The 19,224-nt window shown below is 34.9% G+C and overlaps 1 protein-coding gene across 2 annotated transcripts in view; it reads left to right on the forward strand.

The window, feature by feature from the left end:
• LOC150101569 (uncharacterized) overlaps positions 1–19,224 on the forward strand; it is a 288,212-nt gene that overhangs the window by 147,703 nt on the left and 121,285 nt on the right. For both annotated transcript variants that reach the window (XM_090400919.1, XM_090400920.1), the window contains exon 12: positions 6,600–6,700. In XM_090400919.1, coding sequence (XP_090257045.1) covers positions 6,600–6,700 — 101 coding nt within the window. The remainder of the gene's footprint in view (positions 1–6,599; positions 6,701–19,224) is intronic.

Below are 19,224 nucleotides of genomic sequence, written 5' to 3' on the forward strand. Positions count from 1 at the left end.
TACTAAAGGAAAAATTACCCAATAAATTCTGGTTACTTTAAATATCGGGATTCCATTTACCAACAAAAACAAGGTCTAGCAATGGGCAACCCTTTGTCCCCAGTTCTGGCTAACATTTTCCTAGAAGATTTTGAAACGAAAGCTATATCTTCCTTCTCATTTAAACCATAATTATGAAAGCGTTATGTTGATGATATTTTCATTATATGGAGTCACATCTCTCATAGATTTTCTTCATCTAAACAACCAACATCCTAATATAAAATTTACTGCTGATCTAGAACAAAATAAGTCCTTACCTTTCCTGGATGTAATGATTACAAGATGCTCTGAAAGATTAAAAATCTCTATATACAGGAAGCCTACTCATACTAATAGATATCTGCATAGTCTTTCTCATCATTTCCCACCCCAGAAGCTTGGAACTATATCTACCTTAGGACAACATGCTCTCTTTTAAATGAACCAGATGAACTACAAAAAGAAATAAATCATCTCTCTCTTATCTTTAAACAAAATGGATACTCTGAAAAAACGAATAAGAAATTTCTTCTGGATCCTCCTAGACAGTGCACAACAGAAACTAATAATATTTTTAAAGGTAACATCGTCATCCCATACATTAGCACAGTCTCTAACAAATTGGCTAAGGTCCTTAAAAAATACAACATCAGGATGTTCTTCACCACTCTTCCAAAAATACGTTCTCTTATCAGCCATCCAAAACCTATTCATCACAACCTAAAATATCCAGGTGTATATAAATTATGGTGTGATTGCAATATCCCTTATTTTGGACAAACCAACAAATCTATTGAACAACGTATAGAGGATATCTCGTATAAAAGATCACGTGCTACTGCGTTATCTAGTCATGTTCTTTTTTCAAACAATCCTAATGATAATCTACAAAGTCACTCTGTTTGCTGGGATAAATCAGAAAATATTTTTCGCTGTGGTGATGAGTTCAAAAGAAAAATTGTAGAATCAAGGGAAATCATCCTGAATCCTGAACGTCTAAACAGCAATTTAAGTTATAACATCTCAGATAGCCATACTGCAGTTATTCAATATTGGCATTCATGAGAGGAGCCTGCACGCACACATGCAATAAACAATAGTGCACCAGTTAGAACAACTTAAAAAATACATCATTTTTTGTTTCAATTATGTGTTGCAATTTTTACCTGTAATTCCAAGTTTTTTTAGATACTTCAATGTTTATTACTTTCCTTTCTTTTAATGAATACCTGATGAAGGCTGTTGTAGGCCGAAACTAGTTGTATTATTCTCATTAAAACTTTATAAGTTACCTTGGTTTTAAGTCATTAAATCTATTATTATTTAAAAAAAAAATGTATCACAACAACCAAGTAGAAGGCTTTGATCATATATATATATATATATATATATATATATATATATAGAAAGTATTTTACCTTGGGTATAATAAATGTTAAAAATACCAAGCTATTTTAAACCTGGTTTTACTCCATTTCCCAAGTAAGCAAACTTGACTTATTTGTCTGTTTGCTTACTTGGGAAATGGAGTAAAACCAGGTTTAAAATAGCTTGGTATTTTTAACATATATATATATATATATATATATTATATATATGAGCCTCCATAGCTCAGTTAATATAGATGAAGTCCTTTGGTCAGAAAGACCTGGATTTGATTCCCATCAGTGACATGAGGAATCTTTATCTGGTCTCTTTTGACTGTAGGTAAGTTAGCCAGTCTCATGTGGTAGGGTTTTTTCACCCTGAAACTCGAGTTTTTCGTCCCCCAGAACAGGCAAACTGGCCCGTGAACACATGCATCCACAGACATAGGACACGCTAGGAGGCATAGGGCTAACCACCATTATCCTCGATACGGTAACGGTTAAATGTAGAAAAATCCTCAACACCACAGGGTAAAAGAGGAAGGAAGAAAAAAGAAGATATATATATAAATATATTTTACTTTATTTTTATTTTTTCAACTCCTGCTTAATGAAGTTACTCATTCGTCTAACTCCTGCTTGATTTATCCAGCACTGAATAAATCAAGTGACTCTGAATATATAGTCTGATACAGCTTCCTTCAAACACCCCTTGACCATCTTCCACACACAGTTAACATCTCTCCCTTGCATTTTCTTATGCATGCCGCTGCCTTAGCTCATCATAATTGTTTCTCTGAAGTTTCGGGTAAACTCTTAACTGAAAATTCCATGTTTAGCCACTTCAATGTCAAAACACCTCCTATGATCTCGCTTCCCATTCAGAGGTGTGTCTACCTTGGCTATTGGCAAATCCTCTATAATATCACATATAGATCCAACCCTCTCAAGCACTGCATTTGCAGATGATGGATTTAGTGATAGTAATATTTGCTGGATTCAACAAAACGTGATTTAAATAATTATCTCTCACTAGTTGTATATATAGTCTTCAGTAATGGAAATTGAAGTCCCTCATTCTAACTACTTGCCTATACTCTGCTAACTGGCTGATGCATATATCATCCACAGCCTATCTTCCTTGCCTATAGCGACAGCTGACTATATATTTTGTTCTGCTTGCCTCTATCTCACTCCATATAACCTGATACATTGCCTTCTGTATCTCTGCTCCTCCTGCTGAATTGCTACTCTTTTTTTTTTGGTTCAGTTCTATCACCATCATCATCAAATTCCTGATATATATCCTCAAGGGGTGTACAGGATATGATAGTACTACATGAAAAATTTACATCATTACTAACTTCTTATCTACAATTTTCCTCCAAATCAGTCTGTTACTGTCAAGACTCCAACATTATCAGATCTTATATTTCTTCCTTCTAAGGCACTTTTTACTGTATCAATCTACCTATAGCTTGGTCTTCCTGCCACGCTGACAGAGAACACTTGCTTTGCTGATCTTTCCTCTCCCATTCTGTTTAAGTGACCATACCACCTGAGATTAGCTCTGCTGATGCATTCCTGAATGCTGACAATGTCAAGTTCTTTCCTAATATCCTCATTTTTAATATGATATTGCCATTGATGCCATCTGTTCATGCCCCTAATCTTTCTCAGGACATTCATATCTGCTGTCTCTAGTCTTTTTTCAAGTGCTTACTTCTGATCCAGCTCTCAGATCCATAAGTTAAAATTGGTTTGAACATTCAGTTCTATCATTAGCAGAATTTCAGTCTTCTTTTCTGTTGTTGTCTGTCTCCCCCACCAAAAAAAGTATTATACTCCCCTTACATTTTATCCCTCTCTAATTATATCATCTTCCATCAACTGACTCCCACTAATGCCTATAACATTTGGCCAAATTGCCACTGGCACACACATAAATTGCACTATTCTCTTATGCTCTTGTGTTTACTGTCCAACTCAATTTTGGGAACTGAGAAACTATATTCATGCATTTTCCTGCTTAGTTGTCTCCAGGATGCACACACACACACGCGCGCACACACACACACACCTACATCGTTGCTAAAAAGTTTAGCTTTCCTGACCCAGCACTTCCAGATTCTCACTGAACAACACTTTCTCTAGACACCTCATTCCAAACTATTCAAGTGCAGTTTATTTCTCATATGGAATCAAATACTTATTTTGAACCAGGTGTGTGGTATTGACTAGGTCAAAGAAGTCTTAAGTACAATGTTTCTGTTGAAATGATTGGATGGTCAAATTAATTTTTTTGTTATTTTTTAGACCTGTATACTGACATCATCCTTATGCTCACTGTATTCCTTCCACATAATCTTTTTCTTACAGATCTCTTGCTTAATAGCATTACACATCCATTTCGCTCCCCCCCTGTTTATTCTTCAAACTCTAGGGACACATTCTAATATTACATCATTTAAGTATTTTTTAAATGCTTCCCATGCATTGTCAATATCCTTTCCATTCCAACAACTGATACCATGACACAGAACCCAGCATACTCCTCAGTTGGTCATATTTTCCTGCTTTGTAGTTCAACATGTGATCTTTTGTAATGGAACATTCATAAACTGCATCACTGTCACCAACCAGTGACAGAATAGTTACATCTTCAACTGAAACCACCTGTGACACTATAATTATATCTAACACTCTTTGTCCTAGAGTTCCTTCTGTCATATGCTGTTTGTGGAAGTTGTCTCTCAACAGCTCAATAATTTGTTTTTCTCATGAGATTTCACTACTACCAATCAATGTTCAGATAATGTTACTCCATTATGATTACTATTTTCGTACCCATCACCCATATTTGGTGATACATTTCTTCTTCACTAGCAAGCGATCCACTAGGTCTGTAACAATGCCTCACTATGTATTTGATCTTGTTAAACTTCGCCTCACACCAGATGGCCTCAAACTCACAGCCACACGAAAAATGTCACTAGTATTGTGGTCAAAGGTTTCAACTCTAACTGGATTCAAGTCATCCAATATCATTAGCAGCACATCGTGCTCTTCTCCTATCCCGTTCATCCTTCCTAAAAATACTGTACCATTTACACTCAATACTAGTTAGTATGTGTTGCCTCAATAGCTGTCTTAATAATGCCAAATTTGAGGTCCCAGCATATTCACCAAGGCAACAAATTCTACCCCTTTGTTTTCGATGCTCTTAGCATTCATGTACAAGTGTAATAATTTACCTGCATGCATTTTTGTATACTCTTCTCAGTAGTCTGCAGGAAACGTTGGACAACTTGTAGATCTTAATTCTTATCTTATGCATACATCATTGCTCATGCTTGATAAGTCTGAACTGGATGAACACAAAATTGTTCTCTCCTCATAATCATTTCCACGATAATGCCCATTGCCATGATTAACACAGCCACATAGTATTGTCTCTCTTACAATCAAATTCTCAACATTCCTCCCATCATAATTTAGTTTCCCTGACTTTCTCTGTTAGGTCTCATGGCAATTAATATTTGCCCAAGATTCCTGTCTTGGGCAAATATCAATTGTGATGACAAATGTATTTAAGTGCCGACCATCTCTCTTATTCAAATCCATTTTTTCCACAAATGCACTCCATATAGCCAAAAACTCACATCCATATATGAAGCATTACATTATAGACAATTTTGGATATCTTTTCTGAGGTTTTGCCAAAAAAGTTATATCAGATAACTGATAATTCATTTGCTCCATATATTGATGTACAAGTAACATTGTTAATTCTTAAAATTGTTGAAGTTCTTAAAAGTAACTTGAGTTTCAGCTCAGAAAAGATCCCACAGGATTGGGAAGAATGTACAATAGTTCCATTACAAAGGTGGTGCAAAAACTGATGTGTCTGTTGACCTATCAGTATCTTCAGAATGTTGGTGAAGATTTTAGAAAAGTTGGTAAAAGACTTCTGAAATGAACTATATTTTGCAAAAACAGCATGGTTTACTAAAGGAAGGTCATGTTTTGACAATTTGCTCATATTTTATAATGTTATGGCCAAGCTGAATAAAGGGAATAGATATGTTATGATACTGTTGGATTTTTCTAAGGCATTTGATAGAATACCAACATGAAAAGTTATGTAAACTGGAGAATATGGGATTGGAAATTGGCTTGGATAAGTGGGTGACTGATGGACAGATATCAGAAAATGGTATGTGGCAGGTTTTGAATCTGCCAGATTTGAAATGACCAGTGGTATATCCCAAGTATCAGTTCTGGGACCATTGTTATTTAATTTATATATTAATAAGATTGGGGAGGGCCTGACAGGAGATGTTCAATTCTTTGCTGATATGCAAAGATAGGCAGGGTAATCAGGAGTGCTACTGATATACAACATTTAAAAAAGATTTGAATAGCCTGGAAGTGTGGACATGATAATATCTCATCATACCATTATATTGGTGCATTTTGTTTAGAGAAGCTGACAAGGCCGGAAATGTTGGAGTTATGTTGGATAGGAAGTTGACATTTCATGGTTACATAGCTAAAAATTGCAAATAAAACTCAGAGGATAATTGTGATGTTGAAACAAGCATTGACAAGTAAGGATATGGAAGTCATTTTGCCCCTTTACAAGTCCTTGATATAACCACACCTGGAGTACTTTGCACAGATTTGGTCTCTGGATTTTTAGCAAATGATGAAGCTGTGTAAAGCTGTGCAAAGATCATATCAGGAGTACGAAGTGTAGATTGTGTGTGTGTGTGTGTGTGTGTGTGTGTGTGTGTGTGTGTGCGTGCGTGCGTGCGTGCGTGCGTGCGTGCGTGCGTGCGTGCGCGCGCACTCTGGTAGACAGGAGAAAGAGGAATGCTATGATAGATACATCTGAGAGAGTGTTAAAGGGTATTGATTGTTAAAATTTTTCACTATATGGTAGGTCAGGAGAGGACAAGAGTGCATCTGTGGTTAAGAAAGAAGTTAAAGCTAGAATTTTTTTCTTGCAGAACGTGAATGAGTAGAACAGTTTGCCCATTGAAGTAGTGAGTACGTCTAGCGTGAATGAGTTTAAGATAAGGTATGACAGCTCTTGTGGATGATTTATAGCTTCTCTGGAGGTCTGGTGATGATGATGATGATAATAATATAAATCTATCACAGAAATTGTTACTTAAATTCTTTGAAATAATTGAAATATATTTACAGGTTACTAATCAAAATCAGTGGAGAACTATACATACCAAGATGGGATTACCTGCTTCTAATGCAGCAAACTCATCAAATCAGATCAAAATAGCTTACAAGAGGTAAGATATTATTCGATTTTATTACTAATATTTACATCTTCTCTTGTATGTACATTTATTTCAGACAAAACTTAGAAAATATAAAAACACGGAATTCTCGATTATTGGAGTAGAGTTCTCAGTGCCTATCTGTAAACAGGAAAATAAAACTTAATATGATAATTACAGAGGAATTTCTTTATTGAGTGTTCTTCCTGGTAAGATTTATGCAAACATACTTGAGGCTGAGAAAAATTGTGGAAGAGAAACTTGGAGATCAAGCTGGATTTGGGCCAAAAAGAGGTTGTCAGGACCAGATCAGGATTAGATAGCTGAGAAGATATAACAAGGATCTTTATTTTAAATCTTGTAGGTCTAAAAAAAGCATATGACAAGGTGCCAAGAGAAAAGCTTTTCAAAATGTTACAACTTTATGGAGTAAATGATACATTATATTGAACGATACATGGTTGTTGTTTGAATTGTAAGTTAGCAGTTCAGTTAGAACAGAAGATGGTTTGATGTAAAATCAGGTGTGAGATAAGTATGTCTATTATCTCCATTTGTTATTCATCACCTATATGGATTAGATTATGAAGGAAAGTGTTAAGTCTAATATTAAAATTGGCGATATCAACTCAGCTGTTTATGCAAACGATGTTAATAGCAGTTATTCAGTTTAGTTAAAGAATCTAACTGGATCTGTTAAGTAAATTGAATAATTACTGTAACAGATTTGGGTATGAAAATCAGCAATAAAAAGACAATGTAATCAGCAAGGCTGGTGTGCTAAGGAATGTGCTAAATAAATATGAAGGCGTAAGAGCTTGAACAAGACTTGTTCAAACCAATTTTAACTTATGGATCTGAGATGTGAGTTAGAAGATGAAAGATTACAGATATGAAAGTTCTGAGAAAAATTATAGAAGTGAACAACACATGGTATCAATGGCTGAATAATATTAAAAACAAAAGATATTAGAAAGGAACATTACATTGTTAGCACTGATTAATGTGTGAGCAGAGCTTATCTTAAAGTGGTGTGGTCACTTAGACTTGGGTTTAATGGAATTTTTTGATGTTTGATGTTGCAATGACAGAAAAAAACCAGAGGAAGACATAGTGATGTAGGTAAATTTCTTCAGTCAGTAGTGCCTTCAAGTCAAAAATATACATTCTGACTATAGTGGAGTCCTGAAAGATAACAGACGAGTTTAGGGGAAAATTGTCAGAAAGATAATAATAATGTAAACTTATCATGTACCATCATAGTATTTGATGATGGGACTAAATTCATTTTTTCGACTGTTTAGACTAAAAAATTTTTTAGACTAAATGCATTTTTAAGACTGTTAGATATGCTTTGTTTATTTACATTGCATATGTACCGAGGGGGATACCCAAAAATAACCAGAATTCTTTTTTTTTAAAAATGTTCTTAAAGTTTATAATACCATATTCTAGTCTCCTTCAAAGTACTCTGTATGTGAGTCAATGCACTTGTCCCAGCATTTTTTCCACTACTAGAAACAGTTCTGGAACTGTTCCACTGGAATACTGTTTATAGCCTCCAGCAACTTTCTTTCACTTCATCCACATCAACGAATCACTGCTCTTTCATGGTTTTCTTTATCCGTGGGAACAAAAAAAAAGTCACATGGAGAAAGAGAGAGGGATTGGGCAAGTAGGGAGGATGGGGAACAACTGTCATGTTTCCATTGACTTGATGCTTGTTTTGTTTCTGGATCATAACAGTAGCATCAAGACTCATCCCCATTCTCAACTTTTGAAAGAAAGTTCTTCTGGTCATTAAGAACTTGCTCCCTCAAATTGCATCAAATATTCACACAATTTATTTATTTTTTTAAATCCTCTGTGAGCAAATGAGGCACAAATTTAGTGGACACACATTTCATTTGCAATGTTTAAACCTAACAGATAAGCTTAGGTGTTGATGGTTATTCATGACTTATTTTTCACGGTATTAGCAACACTACAAACACTTTTATCAACAAAGATGTTTTATTAACGCTTATATTTCACTGATTTTCAACTCAGCATCATCAGAGCACAACATGCTTGTAAATGCAACAGTGAGTGAGTGAAACAATATAATTGCAAAAGACAAAAGATCTAAAGTCCTATTTTTTGGCGCCATCTAACGAAAAAAAAAAAATAATAATAATTAATTGATTAAAAAAATAAAATAAAAAAATACAGCAGTTATCCAGGAGTTTTTCTTAGAATAACCGTCTCCCAAAATTTTGGCAAATTAATGCAACCATATTTGTTAAGGTTGGGAGAATTCTTCAAAGCCATTGCTGACTCAAAAAATAATCTTTCAGATCTATAACGACTCCTAAATAGCACATTCGTTTTCTTCCATCTAATCCTGTGTGAAGGAGTGTCCAAAGCGTGGTCTGCCAGTCCCGACTTGCCATAGTAATAGTAGCGAATGTATCTTTCATGTTCTTCCAGGTGGATGTTCACTGATCTTCCTGTTTTGCCCATAATAAGCCAGGTCACAGTCACACGGAACTTCATACACTCCTGGGTGTGCTATGGCCCATGGCCCAAAGAAATCATCAGGAATATAAAACCAATTCATGTTAAACCACCCCGTATTTATGGATTACCAAAAATCCACAAAACTAATATTCTCCTATGCCCCATAGTTGATAGCATAGATAGCCCCACATATAAACTGGCCCAGCATTTGGCCAAGTCGCTTGTCCCCCTTACTGGCAACTCCTCTACTTTTGTAAAAAATTCAATCCATTTCAAAACACTGGTTAAAAATCTAATCCTAAAAGATTCAGACATAATGGGTAGTTTCGATGTTTCGATGTCACCTCCTTATTTACCGATGTACCACTTATAGACACTCTTGATTTAATCAAGTCTAAATTTCCCCCAGATATTTTTGAATTATTTCAATTTACCATGAATGCAGGTTACTTTACATGGGGGGGGGGGGGAAATTCTACAAACAGATTAATGGTACTGCTATGGGTTCTCCCCTCTCTCCCCCGTTAGCAAATTTTTACATGGAACACTTTGAAAACAAAGTACTTACCACAGCTACATACAAGCCACAAGTGTGATTACGCTATGTAGATGATGTGCCATTTGGCTCCATGGACAAGACACTTTGGATGCTTTTGTCACCTGCCTAAACAGCCAACATCCCAAATTTCACTTCACAGTAGAAAAAGAATCAAATAACTGTTTACCATTTCTTGACACATTAGTAACCCATCTTTCAGATGGATCACTATCTTTTTCTATATACAAAAAGCCTACACACACAGGAAGATACCTACATAAACAATCGCATCATCATCCAGTCCAACAGTATGGCATTTTAAAAACACTTACACACAGAGCCAGAGCCATTTGTTCTAACGATACAGCGCTGACCACTGAATTCCAATACCTGTGCCATACGTTCTTAGCCAACGGCTACAATCCCTACAAAATAGATAAAATACTACATAGGCCCATTACTCTGCCCTCCCCTAATACACAAGAATACAACATGACCATTTCTATTCCCTATATCAGAGGTACATCAGAAAAGAAAGCCAAAGTCTTGTTGAAACATGGCCTTCGCACCACTTTCAAACCTCATTTTAAGCTGGCAACTCTGATCTGCTCGTCTAAGGATAAACTTCACCATTTAGCACACCCAGGAGTGTATGAAGTTCCGTGTGACTGTGACTTGGCCTATTATGGGCAAACAGGAAGATCAGTGAACATCCGCCTGGAAGAACATGAAAGATACATTCGCTACTATTACTATGGCAAGTCGGGACTGGCAGACCATGCTTTGGACACTCCTTCACACAGGATTAGATGGAAGAAAACGAATGTGCTATTTAGGAGTCGTTATAGATCTGAAAGATTATTTTTTGAGTCAGCAATGGCTTTGAAGAATTCTCCCAACCTTAACAAATATGGTTGCATTAATTTGCCAAAAATTTGGGAGACGGTTATTCTAAGAAAAACTCCTGGATAACTGCTGTATTTTTTTTATTTTATTATATTTTATTTTATTTTTTTAATTAATTAATTAATTAATTTTAATTATTATTTTTTTCATTAGAGGGCGCCAAAAAATAGGACTTTAGATCTTTTGTCTTTTGCAATTATATTGTTTCACTCACTCACTGTCGCATTTACAAGTGTGTTGTGTTCTGATGATGCTGAGTTGAAAATCAGCAAAATATAATCGTTAATAAAACATCTTTGTTGATAAAAGTGTTTGTAGTGTTGTTAATACCGTGAAAAATAAGTCATGAATGTGCAATGTTTAAAATTTGCTGGCATGAACTCCATGACAAATTCATCTTTTCAGAAACTTGCTCACTTTCAACAATCTTCATTGATTGTTTGGCAAACCTCTTCTATATTTTCATCATTTCTGCTTGTCAAAGATCAGCCAGATTGTAGTTGGTCTTCAGCTGATATCTCTCCATTTTTTAAATGGGAAAACTACTTGTAGACCTATGTTTTACTTAAAGCATTGTCCTTAAAGTCTTGCTGAAGCATAACAATAGTTTCAGCTGCAGTTTTTATCCAAAAGAATACAAAATTTCACGCGCATGCTCTGTTCCTTGTGGTCAACCATCACAAAATCGCCAAGCTTGTTTGTAAGCACTAAAGCAGCTAGAACAACAAACCAGTTCACACAGAATGATGCCACTTGCTAGACTGGCACAAAAAACTACATATTCACGATGCCTAGCGGCATCATCGGTAACTAAAAAATGCACATGCACCAAGTTCAGATTTTGGTTATTTTTGGGTATCCCCTCGTAAGTTTTGATCTTCATGATGTTTAAATAAACATGAATTGCATGCTTATGTATTTTATATTATATTGGTTTGTTTTACCATTTTAAGAATAAAAATGCTTTTATATGGTTAGTATTTCTGTTTTTTGCTTATTCTGTAGGTTATTCTGCATCAATGATGTAGCTAATTTTCATGCTAAGTTTGTTACAGCAGTTATTTAACTTAGCTAAGGAATCCTGCAGTCATGTACTGGATTTATTCACAAATATAAATCAACTGCATAAAGTAAAGAGCTGAAATTAAGGGTCTCAATTTTGATATTCAGTTTAATGCACTTTTCTTCATAGTGTGATCCATATAGATGATGAATAAGAGAAGAGATAGTATGTGACCTTGTTTTACATTTGATTTTACATCGCCCTATCTTTCTGTACACACTTCAATTCTTACTGCTGCCTTATAACTAAGAAGATATATGATTTTCTGTGTATAATGATCCATTTACAGCTTATAATTTGTTTTGAACTGCTTTTCCCATGACACCTTGTTACCTTATTTACTTTTTACAGATCTACAAGCCTTAAATACCGATCTTTGTTATATTCCCATTATTGCTCAACTATCTGTCTTTGACAATTTTTCTTGGCCTCTCCTCAAGTATGTTTTTATTTAAATCTTTGCTGAAATACTCATTAAGGAAATTCATCTGTAATTCTCATATTGTTTTATTTCCCTTTTTATAAAAGGAAATAAAAAGGGTACTATGGAACTCTATTCCAGTCTTCGAATATTTGACCTTCTGAATTATGCAGTGCAGCCACTGTAAAATTTTTATATCTCCATATTTGAGCATTTCTGGTCAAATTCACATACATTAGTATATTACATTATATGTATTATATGTATACGTTAGTATATATGTATATTTGCTGGTATAGATCCGAAAACATTTTTCGCTGCAGTGATGAGTTTGAAAGGAAAATTGTGGAATCCAGGGAAATCCTCCTTAATCCTGAACACTTAAACAACAATTTGAGTTACAACATCCCTTATAGCCATACTGCAGTTGTTCAGTACTGGCGTTCACGAGAGTCTACAAGCACGCACACAATAAACAATGGCATGTTGGATAGAACAACTTGAAAAAATACAACATTTTTTATATGTCAATTATGTATTACTTTTTTACCTGTGATTCTCAGTTTTTTTAGACACTTCAATTTTCATTATTATTTTCTACCTTTAATGGACACCTGATGAAGGCTGTAAAAAGCTGAAACTAGTTGTATCGTTCTCATTAAAACTTAATATTTTATCTCGGTTTAAAGTCATTAAATCTCTATTTTTAAAAAACATATATACACACACACACGTATATATTAAATTAAAAATGCCAAAAAAATTACATATTCTTATTTAATCCTTTATCCAAACTTAAGCAAACAAAGTTTGCATGTGAAGCATCTTCACAATTAGGCTACTTGTACATAGAAGTTAATGACTTCACATTAATTGCCTTGGTATCCCATAATGCAAAGCACACATTTTTTTTTTGGGAGGGGGGGGTATTTTAATGCCCCCCCTCCCAGACTGGTTTTCACCTTCATTGAAGTCTTATCTGTGGGTGCAAGACCCAGAAGAGATACCAGTGTTGAAGTAAATTTCATGTTACAAACATGAAATACTACTGATCATTTATGAATTAAAGCAATACACAATAATTCCTTAACTTGAGGTTTTATATGCACAGTTGTTCACTCTTCCGGCATTCAATTAATTCTTAGACACTACAATTCCAAACACAGCTATCGGTAAACTTCAATTTTATAGCTCTACTATTCTCTAGTAACTCCGTGCTTTATTTCAAGATTCTGTGTGTCCTTGACAGGTCGGCCCTGAAATTAAATCTCAACTCAAGTATGACTAGTCTATTTAGTAGTCACTCAGCTGTCTTCCGTAGCTATAATTGTTATTCTACAACTTATTAGCTAACTGCCTCTCGTCTACTAGACCTTATTTAGCTGCTTGAGTGACTTGCCGACTCGCTATTAACGTACTGTGATTTCCGAATGCTCCGATTCCAACCTAATGCCACTCTCTCTCTTATAAATCTCTAATGCTCTCTCTTTTCCAGTGTTCCTTGCTTTTTATATTCGTTCTTCCCGCCTAAATTGCTCACGTGATTTCTTTTATTGGATCCTACTTGTTCTTAATCTATACTTTGGATCCGACATTATTACAATTACGATGTTCATAACTAATTGATAAGTTGTGAGTTGATTTCTAATTCAAATATAGAGAAAATTTATATTTAAAGACTGCGCCACTCTAAATATTAAAAACAACAACTGAATTATCCCGAAACGTTCGTTTATCTCTACGCTCTCTCTCTCCATCCGTTAATTCCTCGCATATATGAGAACACCCCAATTGAAGAAAAATCAACCTTCAACTATTTCTCCTTAAAATATATACAGGCCGAGTATATTTAACTTACTTAATTTACCCGCTTTGGTTCGAATATTTTATGAACGGTGCAGTAAAAGAGATTCAGGCAAAATACAACTTTAGATGAACAAAAACAAGCATTTAATTTTAAAATCACAAATTTTACACTTAAGTTTAAATCAGTAATTAAGATATCTCAAACATTTTAACTCTTCAGGTAAATTCAATCATTCAACTCATACAATGGTAAATCTGTTGTCTCTATAATACAGTCTTCTCACAGTTCCTTAAGTTCCAAATACAACAAAAATTGCAGTAATACCTCTTCACAAACAAACTCTTTTAATTTTACACTTCAGTTATTTCTCACCAATAGTTACTGTTAATATAAAGAAATTCTAGGATGAAACTCACACACTTCTCTGCAAAGGAATATTAATGGTTGGAATAATCTTACCGATAATCTTCTTTCTTCATAAACTTACACACAAACATTTTTTATAACTGTAAACACTTAAACAGTATACAGCACTCATTAAAATAATTCTTCTAAGCAATAACTGAATTAATCATCGGTCACAATGCACATAAACAAACGTTGTTGCATAAAGTACTACTGATCACTCATGAAATAAGGCAATACACGATAATTCCTTAACTTGAGGTTTTATATGCACAGCTATTCATTCTTCCTGTATTCATTTAATTCTTTAGGTAATATATTTCTAAGCACAGCTAACGGTAAACTTCACTTTACAGCCTCTACTATTCTAGTAACTCCGTGCTTTGCTTCAAGGTTCTGTGTGTCCTTGAAAGGTCGGCCCTGAAATTAAATCTCAATTCAAGTATTGCTAGTCCATTTAGTAGTCACTCAGCTGTCTTCTGTAGCTATAATTGTTATTCTACAACTTATTAGCTAACCGCCTCTCGACTAGTAGACTTTATTAGCTGCTTGAGTGACTTGCCGACTCGCTGTTATCGCACTGTGATTTCCGAATGCTGAATGCTCCAATTCCAACCTAATGCCAATCTCTCTCTAATAAATCTCTAATCTATCTCTCCTTTTTTTCCAGCGTTCCTCACTTTTATATCCGTTTTTCCCGCCTAAATTATTCTCGTGATTTCTTTAACTAAAACTCTTTTTAATCAAGTTTTAACGTTCTCCTCCTCACACATTGTTCCAACTCGTGCAAGCTATCTAACATACGTTTCCATGACAACAAAACAAAACATAATAAAATTGAGCTATTTCATAACGTTAAATTTTCATAAACAGAAATAAATAGAGAATATTTACATTTCAATAAATGCGCAGTTAAATTATCAGATACAAATTCTTATAATATTGACATAACAATAAATAAAATAGCTTAATAATATTTTAATACAGAATCTTATTACTATTAACACATCTTTGATTAAATAATTAAATATTAGATATAATTAAGGTAGTTATATGAATATTAATTTATAAATAAGTGATTTACATTAAATAATATTTACAAATGTAGCCTTTGCTATGGTGGATTATGTTGGATTCTGAAGAGAGTGTTAATAATTTAAATTTCTCTCCATTCAGAATCCAACACCAGTGTTGAAGTAATACAGAAATCAGATATTTCCCATATATAAGTAGTGAAATGTGTAACATTATTAAAATACTCTGGATTAAGTCTAGTTGTAGAAACTTTTTTTTTTCATTTCGTTATAAATTAAAAATGCCAAGAAATGATATTCTTGATTACTCCTTTATCCAAGTGTGAGCAAACAAAGTTTGCATGTGACATATCTTCACGACTAGGCTACTTGTATATAGAAGTTAATGATTTCATACTAAGGCAGTTAATAAGAAGTCATTAGCTTCTACATACAAGTAACCTAGTTGTGATATTACTTCATATGCAAAGTTTGTTAGCTTACACTTGGCATTTTAATTTAGATGTCACCAACCAGCTTTGGTTCCAAATAGCACAAATACTTTTCAAAGTTAAACCTTCTCCTCCAAATTTGCCTTATCCTGAAATTAGGTCTTACTCTCTCTTTGGAAGAATAATAATTTTATTTCTACAAATGCAGACAAAGGGAAAACATTAGTATTCAAGATCAAAATGAATACTATGAAAATATCACTTAACTTTAATGTTATGCGACTATTCTACATATCATCATCCTCTTGATCCTACCATGATCCAGATTAGGAAATTAAACACTTTATAGATAATGTTTCGAATTGGAATGAGAACCCAATAAGAAACTGAAGTGTTACCGTGGGCATCCTCCTTGTTTATATGGACTGTCAAATTCCACAAAATGAAAATGAATATTCCATTACGCCCTGTAGTGGATTGCATTGGTTCTCCATGTTACAAAATAACATTTCCACATTGCTTTCAGCATTCACAGGAAAGTCCTCTTCATTTATCAAACATAGTTCTAATTTTAATGAAAAGATATCAGAGCTTTGTCTTTGAACAGGTGATCCCTTTGAAACCTAGATATGATGAAACATTTTACTTCCGTGAGCAAGATTTTCCAGCAGATATTATCAACCTATTTGACATTATCATTCATTCTGGCTACTTCACATGCCAAAATAAACTTTACCAAGGGCACATCAATGGGTTTCCTCTTTCTCCCACACTAGCCAACAACAACTGGAAAGATTTCAACAATGTATACCGAATAGCATCCTTACAGTATAGATATGTTGATGTTTTGCATGGGTCCATTGAGCTCTCTCTCTCTCTCTCTCTCTCTCTCTCTCTCTCTCTCTCTCTCTGCTCTAATGAATTGCTGCTCTCCCAAGAAATAAATCACATCAAATCCATCTTCCTTACTAGTGGCTTTACCAAATCATATGTCAAAAAGATAATAATTACAGAGTTTCCTTGTGCCTCTCATCTGGATAGTGATGCAGAGGTGGTCCATCATGTCACTGTTCCCTGTGTTAACCTTTCTACTGGCCGAGGTGGATGAAATAGTGAGACCAACTTGCACTTAAGGGTCAAAGCTGTATAACTAAGAGGAGACCTCCACATAGCCTTTAAAGGAATGCGGAGAACCGACCAGGGCTTCTCACCTAAAGTCCAATCCTCACCTTCTGGTGGTGCACCCTGTTGGGTATCTACCTGGATACTGAACGAACAAGGATGGGCTGGCAATTTGGGATTTAGCTGACCAAATTGTACTCTTATTGGCTTAAACCAATATACAATATGATGGTACAACATGACAAAATTCCATGCCGGCTGGGGCATCGCCCGGTTAAACAAGGATCTCGTTGTTTTCACCAGAGAACCAGAGCAAACAGCAAAAATTCAGCTACTGGAACAAATCTGAAAACACACCTCAAATCAACATCACCAGAGTTAAAGATCAGTACTATCAACATAAGAAGCCTAAATGGCAAAGAAATGGAGGTAGCTGAGGAATTAGATAAATACCAGATCGACATAATAGGGGTGACTGAAACAAAAAAGACAAAAACTGGTGAGATCTTTCTGAACAATAAATACAAAATGTTATATTCAGGCAATGACAATCGAGGAAAAGAAGGAGTAGCCATAGCATTCAACACAAAATACGAGGCTAATCTTTTTGAATGGCAGGCAGTCTCAAGTAGAGTGATTTGAGAAAATATCAGAATGGGGAATTGGACAATGAGACTTATTTGTGCCTATGGTCCCACAGGAGGTTCTACTAAGGTAGAAGTGGAGTTATTTTTTGATGCTTTACAGAAAGCAACTGACAATGAAAAAGGAAAAGTTGGTCCTTGCTGGGGATCTAAATAGTAGAGTAGTAAATGATTGTCAGACATACAAAAATATTTTGGGAAAATTTGGAGAAAAGAGCAAAGCTAATAATAATGGCATTTACCTGTTGGATTTCTGCTAAGGACATGGACTGGTTATTACTAACACCATGTTCCAACATAAAAATGTGCACAAATTCACATGGAGAGAAGAGGCAAGGAATAAGAAAAGTCTCATTGACTATGTTATTGTTGATAGTGATGTTTTCTCTGTGGTGCAGGACACCAGAGTGTATAGAGGATTTGAAATTGAAGTGATCACTATTTAGTCTTGAGCAGGATAAAATTGAATTTCATATTGATAAGAATAACATGTAAGAAAGTTATAAAGCAAATAAAAGTTGAGCAGCTCTCAGATGTAAACTGTAGACTAAAATACACACAGATTATTGAAGAAAAAATGAAAAAGTTTGAGAATAGGAACCAAACCTTGGAGATTCAGTGGTAAGCCTTGAAGAAAACCTGATTGATTCAGCTAGAGAGGCATGTGGTGAGGTTGTCTGTAAGGATAGAATATTCACAAATCCATGGTGGACTCAGGGAGTTAAAGAGGCAGTGATGGAAAAGAAGAAAGCATATCAAAAGTTCCTGGCAAATAAGTCAGCTTGTGTTCTTAGAGAATACAGTGACAAATGTAAGAAAGCTAAAGACTGTGTAAAACTAGCTAAACAAAAATCATGGGAGGACTTTGGCAAGAACATAGAAAATAAATATCAAGAAGGTGGTAAAATATTCTGGAGGTTGTTGAAGAAGCTTAGAAATGGAGGAAAGAGTGCTGTAAAAGGAGTCAGAGATGATAAAGGTGACGTGAAAATGGGAGAAGAAGATACCCTTGAAGTGTGGAGTAATTCGAAAAATTGCTAAATGAAACAAGCAGTGATAGCACAGTGGTAAAAAACACTGACCAGGCATGCGGTCAGGGATATATATCCATACTTGAAGTAGAAAAAGCCATGAAAGGCTTGAAATGTAGAAAAGGCAGCAGCAGTAGATGATATTCGACCAGAAATGCTGAAGTATGGTGGTATAAAAGTCTTACAGTCGCTGAACTGCATAGGTCAGAAGGTCTGGACAGAGGGACGAATTCTTAATGATTGCAGTAGAGCTCTAATAGTACACATGTACAAAAAGGGAAATAAAACTGAATGTGAGAATTACAGAGGTATTTCCTTACTGAGTGTTCCTGGCAAGATTTATGCAAGTATACTTGAGAAACAGTTGAGAAGAATTGTGGAAGAAAAGCTTGGTGAAGAACAAGCTGGATTCAGGACAAACAGAAGCTGTCAGGATCAGATCTTCACTTTACGACAAATAGTTGAGAAAGCATGGGAATATAACAAAGATCTGTATTTAAGTTTTGTTGATCTGGAAGAGGCATATGACAAGGTTCCAAGAGAGAAGCTGTTCAATATGCTACAGTTATATGGTGTCAGTGGGGCATTATAATGAGCAATACTTAGTCTTTATTTGAAGTGTAATAAGTCAGCAG

Source organism: Typopeltis vanoorti, chromosome 11 (genome assembly GCF_054136105.1).
Source record: "Typopeltis vanoorti isolate ZY-2024b chromosome 11, IOZ_Tvanoo_1.0, whole genome shotgun sequence".
Taxonomy (NCBI): Eukaryota; Metazoa; Arthropoda; class Arachnida; order Uropygi; family Thelyphonidae; genus Typopeltis; species Typopeltis vanoorti.